We start from the raw sequence: 26,819 nt of genomic DNA, 5'->3' as shown, positions 1-26,819 counted from the left end.
GTGCTCTTTGGGAGATGAGCTGCATTGTATTTTATCAAATAAATAATGTATTTGTAGGACCCACTGCAAGATTTAATGAGAAATGCCTGAAGGAGATGCAGGTTTATACCCCCATAGTGTCTTGAACTACCTTACTAGCAGGTGACAGAGTCTGAGGCTCCAGAACCGTGTATCAGAGTGGTAGTCAGTGGCATGGGATACTCCAAAGATCTGTTCTGTGCAATTTATGTACAGAAGTTCTTAGCAGAGTTCTCCATTGTGATGCAACAATAGAAACAAATGCTTAGAAAACGCAATGGAGGGTTCTTCTATGTTATACTGTAATGAAGTGCCCCTCGTGTTGCCAAAGCACCTCTGCCCCATCGATGTATGAAGTCCACAAGACATTTGAAGGTGTACTATGCTATCTGGCACTAAGAGATTAGTGGCAGATACTTTAAATTCTGCATGTTACAAGAAGTGGCCTCCATGGATTGGAATTGTTTTTCCCGCACAACCCACAGATGTTTGATCCGACTGAGAGCAGAGGAATTTGGAGGCCAAACCAACATCTTGTCCTGTCCTTCAAACCATTTCTGACCTATTTTTCCAGTGCAGCACGGTTAGCCTTAAATTCTACTCTATTTTTTTCAGTGTACACAGTTCTATTATTTTCTGACAAATTGTGTAGCTCCGTTCTATTCCTTTGTTCTATAACCAAGGTTAATGCGCCTTACTATTATGGTATATTCTTATTGCTCTGATCCCTTTAATGTAATTTTATAACATTACTATCCTGTATTTGGATATCTACCTCTAATAACTGATATGTGAAAATAATGTTTGATACACTTTCAATGACCTTTAAGTGACTACCAGCAGTACATTTTTGTTATAGTATCTGTTCCCAATACTATATTGCTCAGTCACTTGGCCTGATAGTGTATTGAAATCTTGATAGTTCTGTAAGGTGCTATATGTTTGGTGTAAGTAATGAATTTATACCTGTAGAGTAAAATCAGGACTGATTAGACTTTTTGAGGCCATTCATAAGATCAGTTAATGACACTAGGATTAAAGAGTATAGTTTCAACACCTGCAAATAATGCAGAAATGATCAAAAGTGACATATAGAAACAGCTGATTTGCTTCCAAAAAACAAATCAGAATCACTACAAGTGAACATTGGTAGAGCCCAGTTCTAGTTGATGGTTTACTAGGCAACTAGTTAAAATAAATAGTGACTGTAGTCAAGTTTTATTTTTCTAAGCACATTTTCACTTCAAGTTATCTATTAGATAGGTATAACTACAAAATATGACTTGTGTGTCGTGGTTTAAATCAAAGAAAAGTGAAAATATTTTGAAAAGTGTGTACAAATTGTTGTACTGGTTGCAACCCTAAAATGTATAATTGAATTGTTAATGTGGTACATATTCTCCAATCCACTATAGGACAGTGTCGTTGAAACACACAAGAGTAATAGGAAAGATCGTCATCTAAGCACTCTTTGGTTCTGCCTGATATGATGAGAAGCTTATATGAAAACGTGGCACCTCTAGAAGAACTTCCTCAGAGGCACCTACAGGCTGTTGAATGTGGTTAAGTAAACTAGAGCTACATACAAAAGAGGTATTTAGAAGTATTTCTGCCCAAGAGCTTTGAAAAACCCTTCGAGCCAATACACTAAAGAGCTTGGAGTCGGGATATGTTATGAATCAGAGTTATTTGATATCTTGAATCATTCTTGAATATTTGATGTATATTTCTTATTTTAATTTTTTGTTTCTTTTGAGACTTCATTGTGTATGTTATCATTTGTGGACATGGTTATTTCTAGCTTAATTTTTGTGTTGTATTTAATTTACTTGACAATTAATTTTCTCGTTTGACTTTTCATTCTTCTCCAGAGCATTTTCCTGATTTTGCCTTTTTATTTTTGTCTTAAATTCTGACACTGTATTGCTATATGCTGAAAAAGTATTCTTGTCATGCTTACTATGGAAAGTCAGGTATTCAGACCTTAATATATAGGTAAACTCAAAAGATGTAATAATGATGTCCGTGCCAGAATATCAACCTATTTTCGAGGGACAGGTACAACTACCACCTCACTGCTTTTAAACTGTTATTACATCAAGAACTATTATGGTACTATTAAAAATGTTCAATGTTTTCTGAAAATAACCAAACCTGTACCATATTTGAAAAGATATTACATTTTGAAATTCCACGTATACTTCTCTGTGATGTTGGGCAGGATAAGGGTAATTAAAAAACAGTAAGAATAATGTTTGTGAATGGATATCCCATCCTTACCAGATAAGTAGCCAAATCCCTGGAACTCACACAAATGAAATGGAAGCCAGCCAAAAGGCCATGCCCATGATACAGATAAAGAGCTGTGTAGATGGCCTGTGGACCAGTCACAGTTTGTTATTATACTGTAGCTACATTGTCAATGAGAGTTCTGGAAAAGTATTTAATGGATGGTAAAGTGCACAACATCACTTTAATCCTATCAACCCTTATGCAGTAAATGAGGAGGCAGAAGTTTTACCAAATCTTTGGCAATCACCAAGAGTGTTCCAACCACAGTATGTATTTTTTGTTTTAACTATATTTGCAAATGTGTTCTGAGCTTGTATATCAGAAGTACAGTATAGAAATAAACTGAAATGACTGTCCACTATATACTATATACAGTGATCTGGTTAACTACATGAATAAAGTTAGTTATTATTACTAGCAGTAGTAAAATTAGTTGAGTTACATTTTATGTATTTTAGTATTACAGCTTTCAAATTGAAAAATCATGACCCTGTATTTGGATTCAGCGGGTTAGAAAATGGATGGATGGATGAACTAAAATTTAAGCAAAACATAATTAAAAACTAAACACTTTACAGTCAGTCAATTGTACAGTGGTGCACTGGATACCACTGCCACTTCACAGCTCATTCTTCCCAGATTCGAGTATCACAATTGGTCACTGAAGGTGTGGAGTCTGCACATTTACCTCATATACAGTATGCATGTGTCTTCCTCCCACATTCTAAAAGACCTGTACATAAAATGTTCTTGCAGCTCAAAACTGGTCAGGTGAAGGTATGTGCTACATTGACCCTGTGATGGACTGGTGCCATTCCCAGGGTAGGTTCTTGATTTATGCCAGCAACTACTGGGAAAGGCTTTGGTTTCCAGTAATTCTGAATTTTAAATTGGTCTGAGAATGTGACTTTTTATTTAAAACAATTAAAAAATTAAATATTAATCAAAACATAAATGGTATATACATTTATTAATCCTTCGTTTTCACTAACCAACAATTTTGAAAAATAGAAAGCTTTAGATAAGACTGTAAACATAAGCGGGGTGGTAAATGTCTCTGCTAAAATTTCATAACAATATTAAGAAGTACCAAAAGGCAAAAACCAAGAATATCCTAAAATAAACTTCCCTGAAGAAGAAAAAAGCCACCAGCTACATGTAATCTGTGCTTGGTATGCTGTCTTCCTGATAACATTTCATACCTTTTAGTTTTGTTTTTACAGTAGAATATAAATACAAAATAACAGACGCATGGAAATAAAGATAACTAAAAAAATCTGTTGATTGCACACACAACTATTTTATTCTATACTGTATTTGAAAACACAATTTTCTAAAAAAGTGGTAGTCTTACCAAGCTCAACATCTTGATCGTCGGTCATGACGAGTATGATGTTTGGCCTAATATTTCTTCTTTCTGGACGTAAACGTCCTCTCACTCCGTGTGTTGATGGAGCTGAGCTGACACATCTCTGTAGTTGAAGAACACCAAAGAGAACAAATTGGACTAAGGCGAAATGATTCATGGTGACTTCCTTTCTGGAATCCAGTGACAGAAGAGCTTATTGGCTAGTCTATAAAATAATCAAAGAAATAAAACAAATTAATAATAAACTACTTGGAGCTACAGTTGAGGGGCAATGATAATTTTGATAATATGATGATTTTCTCAATTGACTGATAGAAAACAATCATATAGTTTATGAAGGCAGATTAAAAACATATATAACATGCACTCAAATATATACAAGATGATTAGAAGACTGTTGATGTAATGAGAATGTTAAAAATATCACAATTAGCTAAAAACTAAATTATCATGAAAAGATACAAAAAAATTAAACTGCTCAGAGACTTGTTTCAACCCTTTCATTAGGTACCACTGCTCTATATTGCAAAGCAATATAAAATAAAACATTCTGAAACAAGTTTAATCTAAGTTATGGTCACGGATAAGTTGGCTAGGGCCCACTGTGGCAGCATTGAGTATGAGGCAGAAAGGTCAAAAATGAGAGATGTAATTGAAAACACAATTTATATCCCATAACTACTTGACGGCTGCTGAGGGCACCTATTACATAATTATATTTTTCTTTTACTGCATATGTGAGTATAACTTTATTTAAATAAATTGTTTATGGGTTATTTGGTATAGCTATTGAGTGTTCGTGCACAATCAAATGGGTCCTCTTTGCATTTTTGATTATTTGTCTGCTTTAAAAAAAGAGTTGAGAACACAAAAATTATTAGATTTACTCGGTTTGCTTGAAAAGTCAGATTGAATATGTTTAGCCAACAGTAACTAGAAGCAGAGTACTGCCACTCCATTAGCGTGTATGCGGTTGAAACACACTGGTAACCTTTAACTACTCATGTGCTTCAATGATTCACTGCTGGGGACACACCTGCATGACTGTTGACAAACATGCATCATCTGGCATATCTAGGCTTCAGATATTTAACCCTAGACTGCTAACTCTATAAAAGATTTTCCTGTGTGCTTTGTTGTGAATTTAAAAATCACTCCATCACTTTTAATCCTGCCCAGCAATTCCTACAACTGAATACAGTGTACTAATTCTCAACTGACCGTTAGAAAACAATCATATAGTTTGATATGGCTGTAAATATATTCATTTTACAATTAACATGTGGGTGATCTGGACGATAGTCTCCAATGTGATTCAACATGAGTAAAATAAAAACATCCAATGCCTCTTTAATCAAATGTTAAAAAAGCGTCTTCAATTTTCAGTCAACATGGAAAGATAACCCTGACTCTCTTCGATATGCAATTAACCCATTCATATTAGAGCACTGTGTTAATTTTTGGAAGGATAGAATTTAAGTGCTCGAAAGAAAGCATCTTTATAATCTGAGATGTTCAAATAGATAGCTGTTAATTAGGCAGATGTCACTAACACAATTGTCAAAAGAGCCATTTTCCAAAGCAAAAAGAAAACACAAAATCTATAGAAAATATACACATTGAAGTTGTAACTTTACTAAACTTTTTATTTCTTTATTTTGACATTCAGTTCTCCAGTGTTATGTTATTGATCCAAAGTTTGGATAGTTCTAGCTGTCATGTAAACAGCGTGTGTGCTTATGTTATGCTTTCAGCAGTTGTCTCGCATGGTTAGTAACAATTGCTGTTATCTTTAACAAAATGCCAATGAAAAATAAGAATGAAACAATCTAATGACAAAATTAACAATCTTTAAAAAAAATACATTAAACAATTCATATTGTTCTTCAATAAAGTACCTGTACTGACTATAACATCATAAAATAAACTGCAAGAGCAGTGGTGTTTCTGCAGTAAGGGCCAGTAGGGTACAGCACCTCCAAATGTTGTGCAAAATAATTAACATCTTCTCTCATAAATTTAACATTCATTTTAGCCATAAACTGCTGTTTCAGTGCAGTTGATAGCCAATATCTTTCTTGGGGAGTAGTAAGCTACAATGCTCTCAATTTATTTAACATCTAAATATAAATTGCTGTGTTCTATAAGATGCTGATGATCAGAAGGTACACAATCCTCTGATATCACTCAAAAGAAACCAGGCATTAGTAATACCATTGATTAATTTTTGTGAAGTGGACATGGTGAATGAGAGTAGTTATTTCAAACATTAAATAAAACAAAATGAGCTTTGAAGCATACCTGACAAATTTATTTTTAAAAACTAATATCTAATTTGTCAAATGATAATAAAAGGGGAATAAGAACAAAAAATGCTTTGATTTACTGTTCACCTGGAAGCTCAAGACTGACTGTCTCTGAAATGACCCACTGAGAAGAGGTTAGGAACACTGTATACTTTAAATAACACATAATTAAAAAAATGTGGGTTACAATTTTTTAAATTTTACTGGGGATAGAAAATTGTCATGGCTTGCCATTACGTAATAATCATCTAACCACCCGCATCTCAATTTCCTCCACCTATGTTAATAATGCTATTGATGATTAATCTTTTCTAATTATTTAATGACATATTTTAGCCTTCATTCATGTTCTGATTTTCACACAATTTAGATCCATTTGACCAACCTAATTACTAAACAAACAACAGTGGTGTCAACAACTGTATAAAAACAAAAATACATCACATAGGCCAACTTAGAAAGCAGATTGAGATTCATAATAGCCACACAATGTTTTTGACCCCTTCAGTCCAGAATTACTTATGACCATGTAATAGCTTCATGTAGGTTTCGATTTAATTACATTTTTGTGAAATCAAATGAAAACACAGGTCCAAAAGGATCATAATAGCTTCCTAGCAGAATAATTCAGACTTTCTAATCTCTGGTGTTGTTAGTTTAGGTGTAAAATTTATCAATCAGCTAACAGAAATGTGTTCATAATACTAGATGCCGAGAAAGTGCACTCTCCTGTGACTGGCCTTTATCAGTCTGTCATTTCCAAGCCTGTTTTGCAGCTTCAGTAGCCGAGGAAAAACATGATTAAAGTGTTAATGTTTGTTAAGTGCACAAAGGGGAAAAGAATGCCATGTTTATAGAAGCACACCTATAACATTTGCAGCTTCCCAAGAGAAAGAGTAAAATATCCTCATCTTGAGTGATAAACTGAATGTCTCCTCTCTGTGTCCTATTGAGCAGGAACTTTTGCTAGAAAAGGCACTATGTAAACAAATTTTTACCACAAGCCTTCATATTTATTTAATTTCATTTTATATAGAATTTTTACAAACGGTCAGTTGAAAGTACTGGGAAAACTACTGTGAAAAATCTGAACATGTTCTAACTGTACACTAATGCCACGAATGACAGAAAAAGAGACATTGTCCAACAAAAGAGATGTATTATTAGATTATAACAAGCAAACAAATAAAATTACATAATAATAACGGAAAACATTAGATGTCAGCAGCCACGCTAGGCCTGTCATTACAGACCATGACCCTTGCTATCAAGGGCATGGCTTGTCCACACTGTGCTCCAAGCACCAAATCCAGCTTATCATCCTATAGTCATTTAAGCTATTGCCAGACACTGTCTTCTCAGCTGTAAGATCTCCAGACTTCTGGCCTAGAGATGATGCCCAACCCCTTCCTGTAGTCACTTCTATGCCCCGCAATCACTTTCGAGGTCAGGGGCTACACGTGGTTTGCTCTAGACATGCCTGATTAGTGTTCCCTCTAGTGGCCTCTGGTGTTAGATCCAGTCCCCTAGCACCCTGGAAAAAAGCATGGAATGTTACTGTATCTACCAAAACACACCTGTTTTTCCTTTGGTTTAAAGCATCTCAGTCATAGACAAGACACACCACTCCACTGAATGTAAATACAGAAATAACAAGTCACTCTAGAGCTTACTAGAGAAAGATAAACAAGTTTCAGGAAAATTTATATTGTTACAGCAAAATACACACATTAACAGCAATCAGATACATACAGGTATTCAATGAAGCCTAATCAGTAAAATAAATAACTGAAATTTAAAAAAATATAAATATATATATATATATATATATATATATATATATATATATTTTCAGGATCTGGGATGAGAATGATTATCGAAACCATTGAAAATGTGAAGTCCAGTGCAAAATGGTTCTGAATACTGCTTGAAAGTACCTGAAGAGCTTCAGTTTGTCACTTTCTATCTGTCCAAGTAAACTATACAAACCCTAGCCCAGTACTGCCTGTGTCCATGTTCTCTCCATGTCTGTGTCACTTTCCTCTGGTACACCAAAGACCTACGTGTTTGGTATACTGGAAGCTCTAAAATAACCTTGTATGGGTGAATGTTGGTATATCTGAGCGAGTATACACTGTGCTGAGCAGGTTGGTTTCTACTTTGTGCCAATACGCCTGAAACTGGATCTGGGCCAATTTATCCAATCCTAAAACTGGATTAGGAGAATTTAAAAATGGATAAAGTGACATGGTGTCTGAACTACAATAGAAACATAATCATTGAAAATACATTACACTTCAGTTAAATGGCCTTACTCTTGTTACTGTCAACAAAGCCCTAAATTGTACAATTGTAACCATAGAATAACCATCCAAATGATTATATTGTCTTTTCAATATACTTTTCATTTGTGGAGGCACAAGTCAGATTTGCGGAATTTATCGAGGTCATAACACACACACATGCATAACAAACATTAAGCTCTCTATGCAATGCTGCCACAGCTACCATGATGATGTTAACAGAACCCCAGGACAGGAGATGTCAAAAACAATTTGAGTTATAATAGAGATCAAAAGGCAGAGAAAAAAAAAAGAGAGACAAACTGAGAATCATTATGTCAACACTGGAAGATCACAAAAAGCAAAACACTAAAGGTCACACGATCCACATATTCCACTACAAACATAAGGAGATGACTCTGTGAAAATCTGGTTTTGAGATGTATTGCTTTTCTTGATACAAAGGTTTTAATTTGAATGTCTTTTTTGTGTGTGGATCAGCTCAAAAACAGACTTGAAAATTTGAATTTTTTTTTTGGAAATTCTTTGCATTTGTACACAGTTGCACAATGAACTGGAAAAACTGCTCTACTGGTATTAATCCCAGTCACTGCATAATTAAGTTTAATTTTACAACTAGATAGATAGATATAGGGCAGTGCTGCTGCATACTGGCAAGGGCCGCTATCTTATACATCACGTGTCCCTGTCATTTGTTCTACTCTTGTTTTTTCCCCATGTGTCAAAGATATATGAGTTAATTTACTGGAGACTCTAAAGTGGCTCGATAATAAATGGTAACCCTGATCAGGGTTTGATCTGGTCTTAATTAATAATAATAATAAATTAAATTACATTCACGTAGCAATTTTCTCGCTACTGAAAGCACTTAGACAGAGGGGAACCACTTGATACACCACCAATGTGGATAATGCAATGGCAGCCATTACTGCACCAGTACACTCACCTCACATTAGCTATTAGGTGGTCAAAGGGTGAAAGTGATAGTCAATTAGAGATAGAGGATGATTAGGGGTCTCGAATGCAGTTTTCATCCAACAGTGTATTAGGCTACTTTCAACTACTACATTGACCTTGTATTAGTGAGCTTGAGTGCCCATGAAATTGCAGTGCGATGAAATAGTGGCCCACACTCAGCTGATATATTCTCTAGCCTCCCAAAATGATTAACTGAATTAAGCAGGCTGAACATTGGATAGGTGTGTTATTTATATTCAATTTGCTACATTATTATAAGGATCATGAATAAAACTATATAAATGAAAACTACATACAGTAGATTAAAATTTAGGAAACCTTAAAGATGAGACAACACAAATAGGAAATTGCAGAGGCAAAAGACAGCAACAGTCACATGTAACAATATATGGACTACTGTACAAGTCAGTTACAACAAAACTGTCATGTGGCATGATTCCCAGAGGGTGATCCAGCTCGCAGGATCCTCATTGTTGAGGACCTCAGCAGCTGGACCAGGCCAAGGGGACACCCACGTAACATCTGGCTGCAGCAGATTGATGGTCATTTCCGGAGGATGGGCTGGAATTCATGCCTGTCTGGGGGGTTGCCAACTGTGAACCCAAGCTTTATCCTCATGTGATTCGACAATTTGCTGTGCCAGTGCATGCTCCCCAACCTGACCTGACCTGGAGAAGTCTTGGAAGTCGAGTGGAGGACTCCCATTTGACATCTTAAGCACATTATGCATGTATTGTCCTTACATCAAAGTAGGACATAACTGCATTAGAAATGGTCCATCAGACATTATCTACAAACTGTAATCCACAAGAGACAGTTCAGCAGAAAGGATTCTACTCTATGAAGGCCCAGGTGTTAGAATTACAGCCTCACAGCTTCAACCTGGGGTGAAATACAGACTGAATATACTCTGTATATTTGTCCCAAAGATTTTCTGTTAAAATGTATTATGCAGTGAACACCCATTAATAAGATAATAAGATAGAGTAGTTTAACTATTGCAAATCATTGTTAGAAATGCAATATTGCATGGCATTAACTGACTGGAGTCCCACTTTTAACAGAAGTCCTGGGCTTAGTTTCACAACCACCATCTAGCAAAGCAGTTGGTTTCAGCGAATACGATCTGCTCTAGTACTATCAAATGACAAGACCATCTAATGCCACAACATATCTAGCTCTACATTAAAAAATATATACAGTATCCCCATACCCCAACAAACTTCGTTCACACCAGGACACATTGTCCTTCACACCAAAGTTTGATACTTCCTTTTGTTCAGCCTCAAAAAGCAATGACCCTCCAGTGACACAGTTCAGTGTAAAACATTAGGTTTCATAGTCAGCTGTTTTATATGTCTCAAGATGTGAGGATCAATCTACCCCTGGTAATCTATACAAGTTTTTGAAAAATCAGTCATCAAACTGTGGATTCTGCAGAAAAAAAAGCTAAGTCAATGGACAAGAAATTATGTAGGCTAACTTCCTCAATTAATCATCCTGCATGGGTCATTACAAAGGGGTCACACTGGATTTTCATCAGAGGCCACTTCTGATGTTTTTGTTCAGCCAGAACAAGATCTAACAAATTGCAGCATTTGGATCTGCGGCACATTACAGCTCCGCAATAACTGTTTTGTGTTCCATAATTGACTGCTAATTACCAAATCTCTAGCTGTGCCTCGTTAATTATTCAGTTGTGCCACCAACAGCATGCATTCTTTGAAATCAGCCTTAATTGACTCTTTTGGTTTCCACCTGCCAAACTCGATGTTCGTATTGAGCTTTAGTTCCTGAAGTAGCCAATTAAAGTGCATCCTGCAGTAACCTACAAGGTTAAAGAAATCCCACACCTCACAATTGGTTTGGCAGCCAATGTCTGCTGCTAGGTTGTACGGTTAAGTTTCGGTCTAAAATCTTGTTTAAAGAAGGAAATCCACATAAAAAAAAACAAAAGCATTTTTGAAAAAACAAAAGCATATTTTGATCAGAAATAGGAATGAAAATGAAACAGTTGTACCACAGTACTAGGTGGCTTCAATGTGTTAGTAATTATCTGAAAATTACCTGGAAACAGTCTGAAAGAATGTGGAAAAAACACGTATTACTTATAACATGAGCAAGGTGAATTATTATCATCTGGCATAAGCAATCCATCCTTTTCTTTTCTCATGCATCAATTTTCTGAATACATTTATCCATCCTTTACCAAACTTGTGTAATTCACTTCAGAGCTGCATGGTATCATAATCGAACTAAGTGCAGAGTAGGAAACAAAATGGATGTAACCTAAGCCTGAAGCAAATCACACTTTCTAATTCAGGGCCACTTTAGAATTGCTGATCAACCTATCTTGCACATCAATGAGATATGACAGGAAAAACAGAGAACTCAGATAAAACCTCTTAACTTCATTTACATAAAAAAATTCATTTAAGCTTAACCTCATGGCAGTTAATGTGTCTCATCATGTTTGATTGAAACAGAAGACTTTTTTATTTTTCCAAATTATCTGTGAACTAGTGCTCCACCTAATACACTGAGGATTGGTTGCCTTTCTTCTACTGTATTCCGAAAGAACATTCTGCTGCTCCTTCAATCTTGAACTGAATTAAGGGATTTAGTACTTCAGTCATTTTGTAATTCTTCATAAAAATTATTGAGTATCCTTTCGCTCTACACACTGTCTTCATCTACGATGGGGCCACAGGAAGCTGTAGAACATGCCAGAGGCATCAAATGGGAGTACATGCTGGAGGGAACACCATTACGTTAAGGCTCAATTAATCTAAAGTGTGTCTTTTATTAGGTGTTATTAATGGCATGGATTTGGGTGTGAAAATTGGCTTGCGACAAAAAACAGGAAAATGTGAACACCAAGAAAAAAAAAAAGTGATTTTTTTAAAACCTTGTGGATGCACATTTCTGCACAGTATACCTTTATAAATCCCAATGATTTTGTAAATGGGCATACACGAAACTGCCTCAAACCCTGTATTGTTTGACACCCTGAAACAACCATATATGGACTATGCTAATCAACCTCATAGATATACAATAACAATGCTGCAGATCAAAAACTGACTGGGAAAACAGCCTCCCACCCGACATACTGAGATACCACCATTTGCATTCAAGAGTAGCTGGCTGCCCTCTGCAACGAACCATGCAAGAGTATATGCGCCATTATAGTGCCTCTCATCTGAGTTCTGGAGGCCAAGGAAAGGAGTAAGGCACCAGTGATTTAGCAAGCAGCCGCTATTACCTGGCATATGTAATAACAGAATTGCCGTTACAATGAATAGTACAGACCAAATAAAAATGTGACGGTTCAGCCAGTTACCTTACCAACAAATAAGCCTCAATATACAGTACTGTCACATCTGCCAAATCTCCTTTACCTCAAAATAAATTTATCATAGGTTGTTCCAGCTCACCAAGCCATAACATTTGTTAGTCTCAACCAACTTGGCATCATGTATGACTTGTGCGTTAATGGAATGTAACTGCTTACAGTTAACGGAAGCAGCGTCACTCTTGCTAAGTACCCTTCTTGCAATGTGAGAGCAGTAAATTGTGCCGATTATATTAGGAGAACTGGACACTACTCCAAATTGTCTTTTTAGGTTGGCAAAAACATATTATGCTTTATGTATGTACACCCACTCTCCAGTTGCTGAATGGCTTCAGGCAAAGCAAATATGTTAAGAGTGAAGCTTGGCTGAGATGTTGCTGTCCTATCAGCCCAGTTCCTTAAAATGTGACCAGAAGTTGCTGATATAAACTAACAGTTAAACTAAAAACTGCAGATACGCATCAGTGGCAAACTTAAAGGGAACTAAAATAGAGTCTGTATATCATAATTATCACTTTTGAGGTGTAATACATTTGTCATGTCAATGCACATTCTAATAATGGACTTTATTACCCTACATGATCAAGGGTGTTATCATTTCCCAGTTTTTTCTGAACTGTAGCTTTCACTTGGATGTTATAGATTGCATTGAGTAAGTAAAGCTGGAAAAAATATTGGTTTGTGCGTTTTCATTTAAGGCCGTAAAGCAAAAAAAAGAAATGGGAATATTTCGAAGGGGGTGATCCTTTTCTACACCCACTGTATATATGCAAGTTCTCCCATCAAGTTTCCTTTGATAAAATCCCAATGTTTGCGAAAAAAGATGTATGTGCACATATCCAGCCTCTTTCAGGTCTATAGAGCTTGAAGAGGCCATCATTAATTATCATTTCACTGAAAAGAATTTTAATCATTGCTCTCTAAATAGTGCTAAGGAAAAATAATCTGTATTCTAAAGAGACTGAAAATAATCTGGAAAATTGTTTTACTTTTGAATTCAAAATGAGATAAGTAATAAACTCTGATTAAGTGAATCAAAAATCAGTAGCCACTGCAACCCTTAAGAGCATTTAATTAAGAGACAATTGACTGGAATATGACACGGTCCTAAGAATTAGATTTTTAAATCTCGATTAAGCACAAGGAAATATTTTAAAGTACCAATGATTCACAAAAACAGAGGCATAATGCACATTTGTACTATAAAATTAGCTACATTCTATGGCCTAATTTTGGGTCACTGATCACCTTACACAGCACATCTCTGGAATTAAATACCAAGAGAAAGCCCATGCAGACATCAGGACAACATATAAATTCCTCTTAGACAATGACCATGATGAAAACTGAGATCCCTGAAGCTGTGAGGTGACAATATTAACCATAAGACTGACCAGTAATTAAAAAGTCCGTTTTAGTAAATATAATATTCTCAGATTCTCTAATCTAATTCAAGGATGTGGAGGCTGCTGCATATACCTACAACCTCATTTGCCAGGCAGGCACCAGTTTTGGATACAGCAGTATCACAGGGAGGAAACCACACACCTAAACTAACACACCACCAAACTGGAAAAAAAAGAATACCTGGAGAAAAACCCAGACAGACATTTGGAAAAATTACTAGATTTGAACCTGAACCCACTGCAGTGGACCTTTGACACAGCAGTGCTAACAACTGCACTACTGCAATGCTCTGTTTATTTAAACAATGTAATCTACAAATACAGATGCTTAATGATACTTTTTTAGTAGCCAATAAATCCAGTAAGGGGTCACAGTGAGACAAAATTTGTCTCAGTAGGCATACTTGTTAGGCAGGACACCAGTCTATCGCATGGCACACTTACTTGTAACTCTTACGCACACAAAAGCCTAGAGTCACCAATTAACCTGATATTAGACTGCAGTATACATGGTACATGTATTCATTTTCTGAACCTTTTTTTTTTTTGCCATTACAAAGACTGTCAAGGCACTTTTAGGTAAAATGCAGAAAGCAAACTTGTTTGGCTCAACAGTCCATCATAGAGCAAACATATGTCCAAACACATACATTCATAATGGACCAGCTAAATCTCACAAATTAACCTAACATACATATTTGGGATGTGGAGTACCTGAAGAAAAAGCTATGTGGACAGGGATAATTTACAGAGCTAGACTGAAGTGGATATCAAATCAATTGTGAGGCAGTAGTGCTACTCCAAATGCTAATAAATTCATAAGAAAATAGAGCTAATTAAGATAACAGCTTAAATCAAAATGTTCATTGACTGTTCATTCTGTAATGAAGAATATACTTTTTTACTCGCATGAAAAAATAATTTAAACAGCTTCCATGCAGTACCTTTATAACGAAAAACTTAATTATGCTCATCTGTATAAACTAGGGAAAACTCTGTCACTGAAAGCAAAAAAAGAGCATTAGCAGGCCCATGAGAAGGACACAAAAGGCCTCTGTCGATTCCTCAAGTAGAATAAAGAGCTGCCAAAGGTGCAGCACAAAAATGTGCAATTTTCAGATTAATGGACTGAAGCACAATGCACCTTTTCAATAAGTCAACAGATCTCAGTAATCTTGCGTTTTATAAGTTTGTTAGCAACTGAATGCTTTCCTATATTTCTCAAAATCCTAGCAACATCCGCAGGGGCCAATATGGGCTTTCATTAAGAATATCCCATAATCACAAATGTCAGGTTACTATACTCCATATAATGTTACTTGCAATCTCTGAAGTATGAGAATAAAAAGGTTTAACAGGAGGAGCTTTAAAGGTGTAATGTTTTATTTTCAGATTTTTTTCTTTAAAAGTGTACATTTCTGTAAAATCCTCATTGAGTTATTATGAATAAAATATTAAGAGATGGTAATTTGAACTATATTCTTTGAAAAAAAAAGAAAAAAACTAATCCTGAACATTTACTGTATATGCAAAGGTTCCCTCCTCAGGGATCAAAATGCACTCTCCAGTCATTTTTGAGGGCATCTCCCAATTTCCTCAAAATCTGGCATGGATTACACTTATAAAGTACATACGGTCATAAACAAGCAAAGATTAGGTGCCTTATTTGTAGTTCTAGCCAACTCATGCTGCAAAGTATCCTAGATTAGAGAACTATGTGAAGTGAAGTTTGTTTGTGTAATGAATTTCATACACCATTTTGCTTAACTAATTAGAACTAGACGGTGGAATGGTGTGCTGTTTCAGCAGCTTGGTCTTTGAAAGGCTTTGTGCACAGTCTGCCTGACAGTGGATTGGAAGAGCCCAAACTCTTTAAAAATGGTTTTAAAACTTTTTTTAGCCTGGTGAGCATCAACAGCTTTTTTTTCTGAGGTCCTAAGCAATCTTCTTTGATCAAGGCATTACTTATTTCTACAAACCTGTATGGTGAAGACCCAGATTTATATTTTTAAACAGACCAGATCCTCCCACACTCACACCTGATTGTCATCTCATAACTTGAAACACCTGATTTGAATTCCTCCTTCAGGTGAACTAATTATACTAGAGGTCCAAATACTTTTTCACACAAAAATATGTTAACACTGGATAATTTCCTCAATAATAAGCATAATGTTTATGTGTCATGTGTTTAAATGGGTTCTGTTCATCTAGTTTTAGATTAGGTCAGATTAGATAATCTTCATTTATCCCATGGGGAAATTCAAATGGAAACAGCAGCAGACACATAAAAAAAGAATACAGACTTAGAGGACAGATAATACAGCCAATCAATCAATCAATCGATAAACAAACAAACAAATAAATAAATAGATAAACGTAACAAGTACATTAGGTGAAAGCACTGAATTGCACTGAATAGTAATGGGCATAAAAGTCCCCCTGAGGTGCTTTTTAGCACACCATGATGGAATCAGCCTGTAGCTAAAAGTGTTACAAAAGAGGGCTTCCTGGAGAGAATGGAGGGAATTTTTCATGATGGCATCCAATTTTGCAATCATTTCCCAGTGGGAGCTAGGCGGTCTTTTGGTCTGAGAACCTCTGCAGATTTTGCTTTTTCTCCAGACTGGAGTTTTGTTTTTTTTTTTGACCTCCATGACATCTAACCTTACCTTTGTTTTTAGTACTTATTCTTTAATATTATTGACTAATCTTAATTGTTTTTTCACTTCTTATAAAGCACTTTCAGCTACATTGTTTGTATGAAAATGTGCTATATAAATAAATGTTGTTGTTGTTTTCATTTCCACAATGTTTTCCAGTGTGTTCAGAGTCCACCCTGTGATGGAGCAAGCTTCCTTGATAAGTTTGTTTGGGCATTGTGCTTCTTTTGTGTTCAGGTTTCTTCCCCAAGAGACTGCAAAGTACAATAACACACTGGTGACTATGGACTGGTAGAACATTTATAGCAAATTGTTGCACACATCAAAAGACCCAAGTCTCCTTAGGAGGTACCGTACAGTGCCACTGTGCTGTCAGACCAGTCCAGTTTTTCATTTATCTGAACCCCCAGAACTTCCATGTCCTCCCAATGAATGGTGACTGGTCTCGGAGGCTTCTTGGCACGTTGGAAGTTCACCACCAGCCTTTTTGTCTTGCTGATGTTGAGTTGCAGGTTGTTGTCCCTGCATTACAAGATGAAGTCCTCCCTGACTTTCCTATACTCTAACTCATCTCCATTATTTTTTGGAACTTGCATGAAAAGCTGATCAAGTGTTAGGTATTCTTAAGGGTTCACAAACTTTCCAGCAACACTGTAGAGCACATTATTGTAAGACACCTAGGTTCTTCTTTTTCTTCAGCTATACCTAGGTGTCAACTGACGACTTACATCCAATAGCAGCAGAATTGCAGCCAACAGGAAAGAATGAAAAGCCTGAAATGCCAGGTCCCGTTTAATAACCGTACATGAGCTACCTAATGACTTTCTTTTGCAATAACATGAGATTCTGTCCTGAAGCCGTGGGTACACAATCATTTGTTTAGCCCATTATAGTCAATATTTGCCGTGTGTTGGCATTTAATTGCATACTTGTACGTAGAGCCGAAAAGCAGAGGTTTGTAAACCTTTTAAAATTACTTCAATTTCTGGATTAAATGCTTAATATATGTGAAATATATGTGGATATGTTGTCAAAATAACAGACAAACACTGTCTGCTAATCTAAAAACACACAACTTAATTTCTTGTTAACATTAAGCACATTGTTTACACATTTCCATTCAGGCTAGAAAAAGTATGTGAACACTTTTATTTAATAACTAGTGTAATCTAGGTTAACAGAAATAACTTCCGCCAAACATCTTGTGCTGTTTGCGATTTGATCAGACTTGAACAGTTTATAGTGTTTTGTTTTTTTTTTTTAAAACAGTGGACACATCAATGATGACTTTTTACCAAATTCAAGATTTCTGCAGATCCTCTGCTGTTATCCATATTTTTTTTTACCTACTTCCTCAATGCATGCTTCACTCTTCCTTGGTGTTTGCAGGTTTCCCATTCATGGGGAGAATTACAACAGTACTGAATTTCCGCTATTTGTAGAAAATGTGTGATATATAATTAACATCTGATATATAATTCATAAGAAAAACACTTTAAATATATATTTTTACATTGCACATCAATTTAATTCAAATATATATTCAGATGGCATTAGTAAAAACTGCGCTGTGACCTATTCTGACCCAAGAAACTCATTCATAAACCTCTGGTAGTTTTACTAATTCCAATAAACTATACTAGCTATAAAACAAGATACAGGTGTTCTTGGACCAGGTACTTTGATGGTCAGGCCACCACTGGCTTAGGTGGAAACATTCACAACTCCTAGCTAATATTCATTCACTCATGTGTTTTCTGTAAACTGGAGCAGCACTGGGAACATGCACACCAAACTACACTCTGGCAACTCTGAGTTGACATTGAATGACTACTGATCCAACACAGATAACTGTGGGATGTGGGAATACATAAGAGTACATTGCTCAGTTAAAAAAAAACACACACACACACACACACAAACACTCACAACAACACAGGTGGAACATGAAAACTCCTGCCTGTTACGAGGTTTGAATGCAGGTCTAAGGAGCTGATAAGCCATATGTACGAATTGAAATCTGACAGTGACAGAAAAAAGACTATAACAGGACTGGGATTCAAAGTCATGGACAGAAGTGTCATGATAGCATGAAAGACGAGAATAACTGAACTACTTTAGCCAAAACGCATTCAGAATAGCAGAAGAATGAGAAACAAAGCAAAGGTTTATTCTTTTGTTTTAAAAGAATTCAGTCCAATCACAGATACCGGTACCTGCATCACACAGGTATTTATTGTATTGAACTAATGATAATGTTGTCATATCATAGATTGCTACCACCCATGAAACCAGGACAGACATCAGCAACGGAAACACAAAATGGCAATATGGTAAATAAATGCTGCAGTAATAGTAACAATAATAAACTCTTCCTATTAGACACCCCAAAAAGATACTTAAGAAAAAACACAATTCCTCACAAACAAAATAAATAATAGCCCCAAAAGGGACAGAAATAATTTTACAAAATGGTAATTCAAATCATCATAAAGTTAATCACAGCATCACCAAGCTAGCACCGGGGTAAAATGAAGATGGGAATTCACTGCAAGGAATCATTGCGAATTAGATGAATTAATTAAACTCTTAGTTTTGATGATGTTGTTTATGCAGACCCATGCCATTACTGACTAAACAAATTCAATCAAATATAATAACATTTAAAGAAAGTTTTCTCCAGTTTAACAGCATTTAGTTTGGTAAAGAAAGTTATTTGAGTATAAAGCCAATCATTATGCAATGTAATTGTGATTTATTGTAGTATTACACTGTTGCCTCACAGCTCTAGGAGACTGAATTCAATTGTCATCCATTGTGATAGATTTCTTCATGTCCATGCACTATTTTCTCTGGGATATTCTTATTTTCTTACCATTTCTCAAAGAAATAAAGATTTGGTTTTGTAGAAACTAAGCGTGTTGGGTAAATGCCTTGTGATGGACTGGGGCCCCATCCAGTGCTGGCTGTTGTCTTATCCCTGATTCTATCAAGACTGATTCTGATGACTTTAAATTGGATGAAGCAACAGATTGATGGTGATAAAAATTACCTATCTCTCTATACTATAGAAAAAACTGAAACTTAACTGCAAAAAATGGTTCAGTAATAGTAACTGAAATAAAACTGTGTTTAATCCTGCACCTTGCCTGTTTATGCAAGAAGTGAGACTTATTAATTAATGAACAGGACGATAATTACGAAGCTGCCAGTTCAGTCCTCACTGACTGACTGTACACTAGTCATTTACCCCACACATACTAGCATTCCATCTGTAGGTATATGGCAAAGAATGTGCAACTGTGATTAGTAAGTTGTTTTGAATAAAATATCATCTAAATAAATAAATACAAATGTAAGACATGCCAAGACAAAGATTAGAGGTGCAATTCAAGGACAATTCAGACACTGCATGTATATGTAGGCTAACAGAGGTTCACACGGCATCCTGCAGTCTTCAGTCTAATAAGGGGCTCAGTATTGTACCATAGAAGATGACAGAATGACTGCTGCCTCATACAATGCTGTGACATCATGTGAGACTTTCGCTACCATCTGTTGGTTTCAAAACCACTTTTACAAAAATGTGTTCCCCTTCAAGATTGAACAGAAAAGTATTTAAAGAGTGACATGAAGAGGATATTTTTAACTTGTCTAAACACTTTATTGCCATTTGCAGTCACTGCGTAACCAGAGAAATATTCATTTCAGTTTTCATTCAATACATATCTCATTCTTAAACCATATAAAGTAAAAAAGGAATGTTTTAGAAAAAAACAGAACCTACCATTACTTAGAAAAAATAACTAGAAGATGTTGAAAGTTACTGTAAAGAAAAGAAAACAAAACCAAATGTTAAAACTGTACTACGACAAGTTTGGCAGGCAGGCTCCTAAGAACCTGGATATACTGCAATATACTGACATTTTTTAAGATAATTAAATTACAGCATGGAATTAGTATTTCTCTCAGTGGAGACATACCTCTCAAGTGGTCACAGGCATTGCTTCAAAGCATGCAAAAACTTGCTACTATTTAGTGCCAAAACTGCTAATTCAGAAAACACCTCATAATAGAATGGAAGTTAGTAATTACATGAACCCAGTTATGTGGTGGTTTACTGTGCAGCAGAATCCATGTGAAAGCCTCATAAAAGATTTTCTCTTTTTTTAGTTTTTCTCATTAGGTTACTGTTACTGTATTATTTATGCTGTAAAAAACCTTGACATGTTGGATAATATGAATGGCCCTAAGGTAAATAGATTTACTGAACTCAATTTCAGTTTGAATGCTAGATACTATCCCAGCAGCATTGGGTGCTAGACACAAACAAATCCTTGAGGGAATGCCAATCTATCACAGGGTACAATCACACACACACACACACACACACACTCAATCAATGATAAAAGGCAATTTAGAATCACCAATTAACCTAAAATTGATCCCTTTTAGAGGAAACACAACACAGACATATTGAAGGGGGGGTCATTTAAATTGCTTAAAGACAATGCCTGAATTAGTGATCTGAACCCTGGACCAAATAAATTTGTAACAGCAATGTCAACCACTACACTATTATGCTACTCCTTGAACTATGAATTAGACATATTGTACTCATCTTAAATCCTTATATTACATTTCTAGGGCTAAGACTAACATAACTTCAGGTACTGGGAAATTTAGCATAAAAATCAATCCATTTTCTAAACCTACTTAGTCCAATTCAAATATGCATGGTGTCTTGCATTGGACACAAAACAGAAAACAAATGTAGCTGCAGCAAAATCATAATTTTGGAAATTTAGCAACATTGCTGATCTGGTATATTACAAGGTTCATTTTGATTTTTGTTGCTAAATGCTTTCAAAATAAATAACTGTCGGAAAGTAATTGTGAAAACATTCTTTCTGTGGCTATGGGATACCAAAGTGTGCCCAACTGACTTTTGGATAGACTTGGAAGCAAAACCATTTCAGAATCAATAATACAAAACAAAATATAAAGACCTGCCATATCACTGTTTTTTTTTTGCAGAATATTTTTTGCTTGGAAGGCCTCACTCAATTATCCATTAGACTGTTGGGTAGCACTGACCAGGCACATGTCAAAATGGCATTACATTAAGATAAAGGTTAAGAACTGATGTTCTAGTTTTACTATATTTGAAATTCAAATTCATCATATGTTTGTCTTACCAAGGTTTATGTTCTCCATCAACTTTGTCCATTCTCCTTTCATAATCTTTAGTCCTTGTTGGCCACGCCAGTTCATCACAATTTATATTGAGACAATTTTAGTCACTAATTTTCCTGAGCTGCAGATTTTAAAAAATAGCATTCTCACTACACTCCCCCAAAAACACACACTTACACAAACTCACTCCCTACCTCAAAAGGCACAAACTTCTAATGTTTAGTTTGAAGCTCGTTTTTGCAGTTTGATTGCATGTCAGCACACAAGAGGGACTCAGAATACTAAGAATACCAGATTAATTAAATCAGTTGACATGCACTAAAAGTAAATCAGCCTTTCATTAAGCTTGGTCACCAGAGACCATTTCAAACAATGTCTATTTCAAAAGCAAATCAACCCCTCCCACCATCTCTCTGTCCACTCATTTCACTGTTGTGCAGTCTTAGGAAAGCACGATAACAATGAGTGCTGGTATTTGCGTGTGTGCAGATTATTAAATCCCAATGGAATACTTAGAAGTCTGAACAAAACAGACTACAGTGGTGGGATTTTAATTAAAGTACACCACTCTTGCACATCAAAGGTTTATTTACACTGAGCGCTATAAGCTCTGTCTAAGGATTATTTTTTGATCAACACATGTAAAACAATGGAAGTACAGTTTCCCTCACAGTGAATGTGATGTAAATGTCTATATGCAATATGGGGAAAAGCACATTCCACAATCTGTTTAGTTACTTTATTTCTATTGTCAACCCTGGCACAATAAAAGTTTTTTAAAAATAAATGAAATCAGAATTAAACCAATAAAATGATAAATTAGGGGAAACATTCTAATTCTCTGAACTAATGAGTAAGAATGTGCAAACTCATAAGATAACACAATTCTACCACAGAAAAAACTGACAACAACAAAATTACTTCTTTAAACACCTTCTAAACCTGCATACTCTATTCTAGATCCTATAGTGATGAGAATTTCCAAAGGTCATTCATACTGGGATAATTTAGGTCCACAATGTAATATACTGTACATGGGGACAGGGTGAATACTGGAAGGAAATACACACAGCACATCTTTGAAAGAGAAAAAAAAAACCCTGAACAAAACCCAAATCAAGTTCACCACAATTTGCAACTGTGACTAGGATTCGAGCTAAGGAGTACTTACCCGAGATGCACAACACATTCAGACATCAGTGCTGAAACATTTCCATTGTGAAACTGGAAATCTGCTTGCCAGCAAAGTGTTTTGTAAGCCTGAAGTCATGTCATTCACCTCTATGTAGAGCATCTCATCCCATTTTGCAAAAGTACAAATTGATGAAAATATCTGAGGCATCAGCGAGCTCAGGGGTTGAAACCCAAATGCCAACAGCACTTGTCAGCTTTAGTTTATAACAGCCTGTCTTATCCCAAATTTTAGAGGATGTGCCCTGTCTACACAGAGTTGAAACTACACAGGGAGGAGCTGCGATGGGCAGGAACAGCAGGACAAATGTGAGGTGTTGCTACGCCTTTTTATTTCATTCAAAAACAACAGGACAAGAGCCAGGAAGAAGGATGAAACCATGAGAGCTCAGAAACCAGACGAGACAGGGAGAGACAGACTTCGCAACCAGCCAGATACACATCTGCTCTAAAGCTGAAAAAAATTATTCAGCTCCACCTAGATGGGGAAGTTTTTGTTGGTCCGTTTCCATCTGTAAGAATTATAATATTGGAGAATAAAAGAACATTACTGGGCATCTTTAGTTTGCTCTTTCATTCTGACTAGATCAGAACTTTTTGGCATTCTTTCTCAGAGAGCCAAATGTAGAAATTTAATACACTAAAGAGCCAAAGGTTCTTCTTTTTTTTTTCTTCCAAATGGGAATGCTTTACAAAGAGTCATTTTCATTACAATCTAATCTACATTTTATTAAAAAAAAAAACACTCAGGATAAGAGAGGGTTTCCATTGAGACCCCTTAGAGTGTTGTTTACAGGCTGACTCTTATTTTAAAATTCTACGGTTCTCAACCCTTGGAACCCAGGTCTTTCATGTTCAATACCAATCAGCTTTGCCTGCACTGTTTTGTGGTCTAGCAAGAAACCAAAATACCAGAGGAGACTAACACACATGGACAATGAGAGGAAGACTTGACCAAAGGCACTGTCCAGGTTTTGATTTGAACACAGGTCCCCAGAGCATTAGCGCATCAGCACTAACCACTAAACAAACTGTCCTAAACTTTTCAGGTACAAAAATTATACTCTCTGATTGTGCTCTATCCATTGTTGATTCACACCTTACACCCAATGCCACTGAGACTGTCAGTTGATCCCTGTGATCCTGAACTAAACAAGCAAATTAGAAAACAGATTGATGAAGAGACAGTAAATTACCTAAAAAATCAATAGCGATAGGAAAAAATAACCTTATTCTGAGTGTCTATATCTGAAGTGTCAGTGTTCCTCAAAGGCACAATCTCCTTTAAAATTTAAAAACAACCTAATTGACAGCTCAGTGGCAACCTTTGGTCTTTAACCTGAAGGCTTTAAATTTTAGTGGATAAGAACATGCTGTAAGAGCTCATTGAAAACTAAGTTTGGACTGTAGTATGACAGCAGTTTACGGAGGTGTTCGGTGTGAACTGAGCCACCGCAGTAAGCATTTAAAGCCATCTAGTCCAGGGCTCAGTCCTAAGTTTTTCAACCCCCTCACTACAATACAGGTGGTTTACTAGTTTTAGAACAGAGATACTAAATGTGTGCTGAAGTCAACTAGAAATTATTAAGTGTGTAAAGTGCTAATAAATAAACTGTCACTCAAGATCATAGGTTAAGCTGGTGTTATTTGGGAAAGACTCAATGACAAATGAGAATACAAAATGTATAATTTACAAACACATTGTGGATTGGTGAAGGCAAGCCTACCACCTTAGGACTTTGTGGTCCAAATCAAGTGTAGAATGATATATTTTCAATAAAATTTTTGCAAATTGTTTATCCACCATTATTAGCACCCACTTTTTCCAATTCACAGGCATGCCAGACAAAGCCTATCCTGTACCACTGAGTGGAAGAAAGGAAAAAAGTCTTGTCAGGGCTCATGTTCATCATAGCCTTCTATTATTAGCTTATGCTAAACATGCCCCAGTTTTGCTTACTGTAGCTATAAAGCAATTTTAAAGAAAGATTTTCATGGGGTTCAAAATCCTTATAAAAAAGTGCTTTTCTGTTCCAAAAATAACACAATTGAAAATCCAAAGAAATAATACCCAACATTCTTTTTTCTTTTTTTTTTAATCACTCCACAATTTCATCAGTGTATGCACAACCTGACCTTATAAAGTGCACAACCAAATTAAGCAACAGTGGGCAGGTATTGTTTGGCCTACTAGATGGGCATTTGAACAGGAAACAAAGAGACTGGAGGCGAAGTCCCCAACAATGGCTCATTACCTTGTGGTACATACATGAAAGCAACTGTAACAGTGTACATGTGAAGTTCTACCTTTTTTCCATACACAATTCAGTTCAGGAATTCACAACAGCAAAAGCACATAGAACTCCTATGAAACTCTTGCTAGTCCATTGGCAGGCACATTTATTTACCCTAGGCCAAATAATGTATCATGCATATCTTTAAGATGTAGGAAGTACCCAGAGAAAACCCCACACAAAAAAGAGGAAGCACAAATACATCTCAAAACAAGCAAATAACTATTTGAAATAAACTTAACTGAATTGTTATTTGCCTTTGTATAACTGCTTAGTCTTTACCCAGTCTAGATTGATTATCTATTAAATGGAAGACGTAGGCATTTTAGTGTTTATTAAAATATGCTTCCGGGAAATGGAGTTTTACATGCTGACACTTGGACACTGGGTAATTTAAGATCCTCAATGAAAATAGATGAATTAGAGTCCTTTGAAAGTCACCATTTGAGGAAATTACTTAGAACACAACAGGGAAACTACTCACAGTCCCAGAAAAAAAAAAAAAGTGATTGGAAGTCACATATATGGTGCCAAAGTGATTTTCACTTGCTATCTTCACAGCCAGTAAAGTCCATCCTTTTAAAAAAGCTCAGTTACTAAACATTCTGCTTAGAACTATATAAGAACAAATTTAAGAAAGTGGTTGGATAAAACCTTGACCAAAAATACCAACAGTAATTCATAGTCCTGCTGTTTCCAGGGTCTTGAGTTTCACTCCCAGTGTAACCATATCATTCAAACTGTGGCTGTACATGTTTATTACATATATTCTGGTCCTCCGATGCCAAATACAGTTTGTGCAGGTTATACTCATTGGTGATTCTAAATTGGCATGATATGAGAGAGTATATGTGTATAAGTAAATGTGCTCCGCAATGAACTGGTGTCCTGTCAAGGGTTACAATCTGTCTTGCACTTCATGCTTACCATTAAAAAAAAAAATGAATAATGGAATACAGTATGGCATAAGTTCAACTGACCTAAGGCTCTGCACAATTTAATGGTGTCTTGGAGTATAAAATAAAATTTAATGTTTGATCTACATTCACCTGCATAATAAAGAATCTACACCTTTTAATAAATTGATCTGAAAAAAGTCAGTGTTAGGGGGTTATAAGTAAACAGCTTCAAATCAGAAGGTGGCAAAACTACATAAGATTAAGATCACAAATCCACTCTTGGTATCCACTCTATCAGTCTATTTTGTAAAACCTTTTTTTTTTTTTACTAAACAGTACGTCAGTCAATAATAAGAAGCAAACACAAACACCCATAAACAACCAGTTTACCAATTGAGCTAACCTGTTTATCTTTAATAAAAGGTTGGAATTTAAAAACACACATGCAGGGAGAATATACACACTTCACCACAACATTGATTTAAACTGGGATCCCTGGAACTACAAGAAAAAATTACTGACCACTATACCATTGCGTCACTCCATACC

The 26,819-nt window shown here is 35.9% G+C and overlaps 1 protein-coding gene across 2 annotated transcripts in view; it reads right to left on the bottom strand.

Moving 5' to 3' along the window:
- The window catches only part of sulf1 (sulfatase 1), a 133,958-nt gene that overhangs the window by 64,097 nt on the left and 43,042 nt on the right, over window positions 1-26,819 (bottom strand). The window contains exons 2-3 of one of the 2 annotated variants that reach the window (XM_039754621.1): window positions 20,478-20,516; window positions 3,665-3,884 (exon numbers count right to left, since the gene is read on the bottom strand). In XM_039754621.1, the coding sequence (XP_039610555.1) occupies window positions 3,665-3,836 (172 nt within the window). In that variant the 5' untranslated portion in view covers window positions 3,837-3,884; window positions 20,478-20,516. The remainder of the gene's footprint in view (window positions 1-3,664; window positions 3,885-20,477; window positions 20,517-26,819) is intronic. The other variant, XM_039754620.1, reaches the window with a different exon arrangement.

Source organism: Polypterus senegalus, chromosome 5, assembly GCF_016835505.1.
Source record: "Polypterus senegalus isolate Bchr_013 chromosome 5, ASM1683550v1, whole genome shotgun sequence".
Lineage (NCBI taxonomy): Eukaryota > Metazoa > Chordata > Cladistia > Polypteriformes > Polypteridae > Polypterus > Polypterus senegalus.
This window is presented reverse-complemented; position numbering and strand designations above follow the sequence as displayed.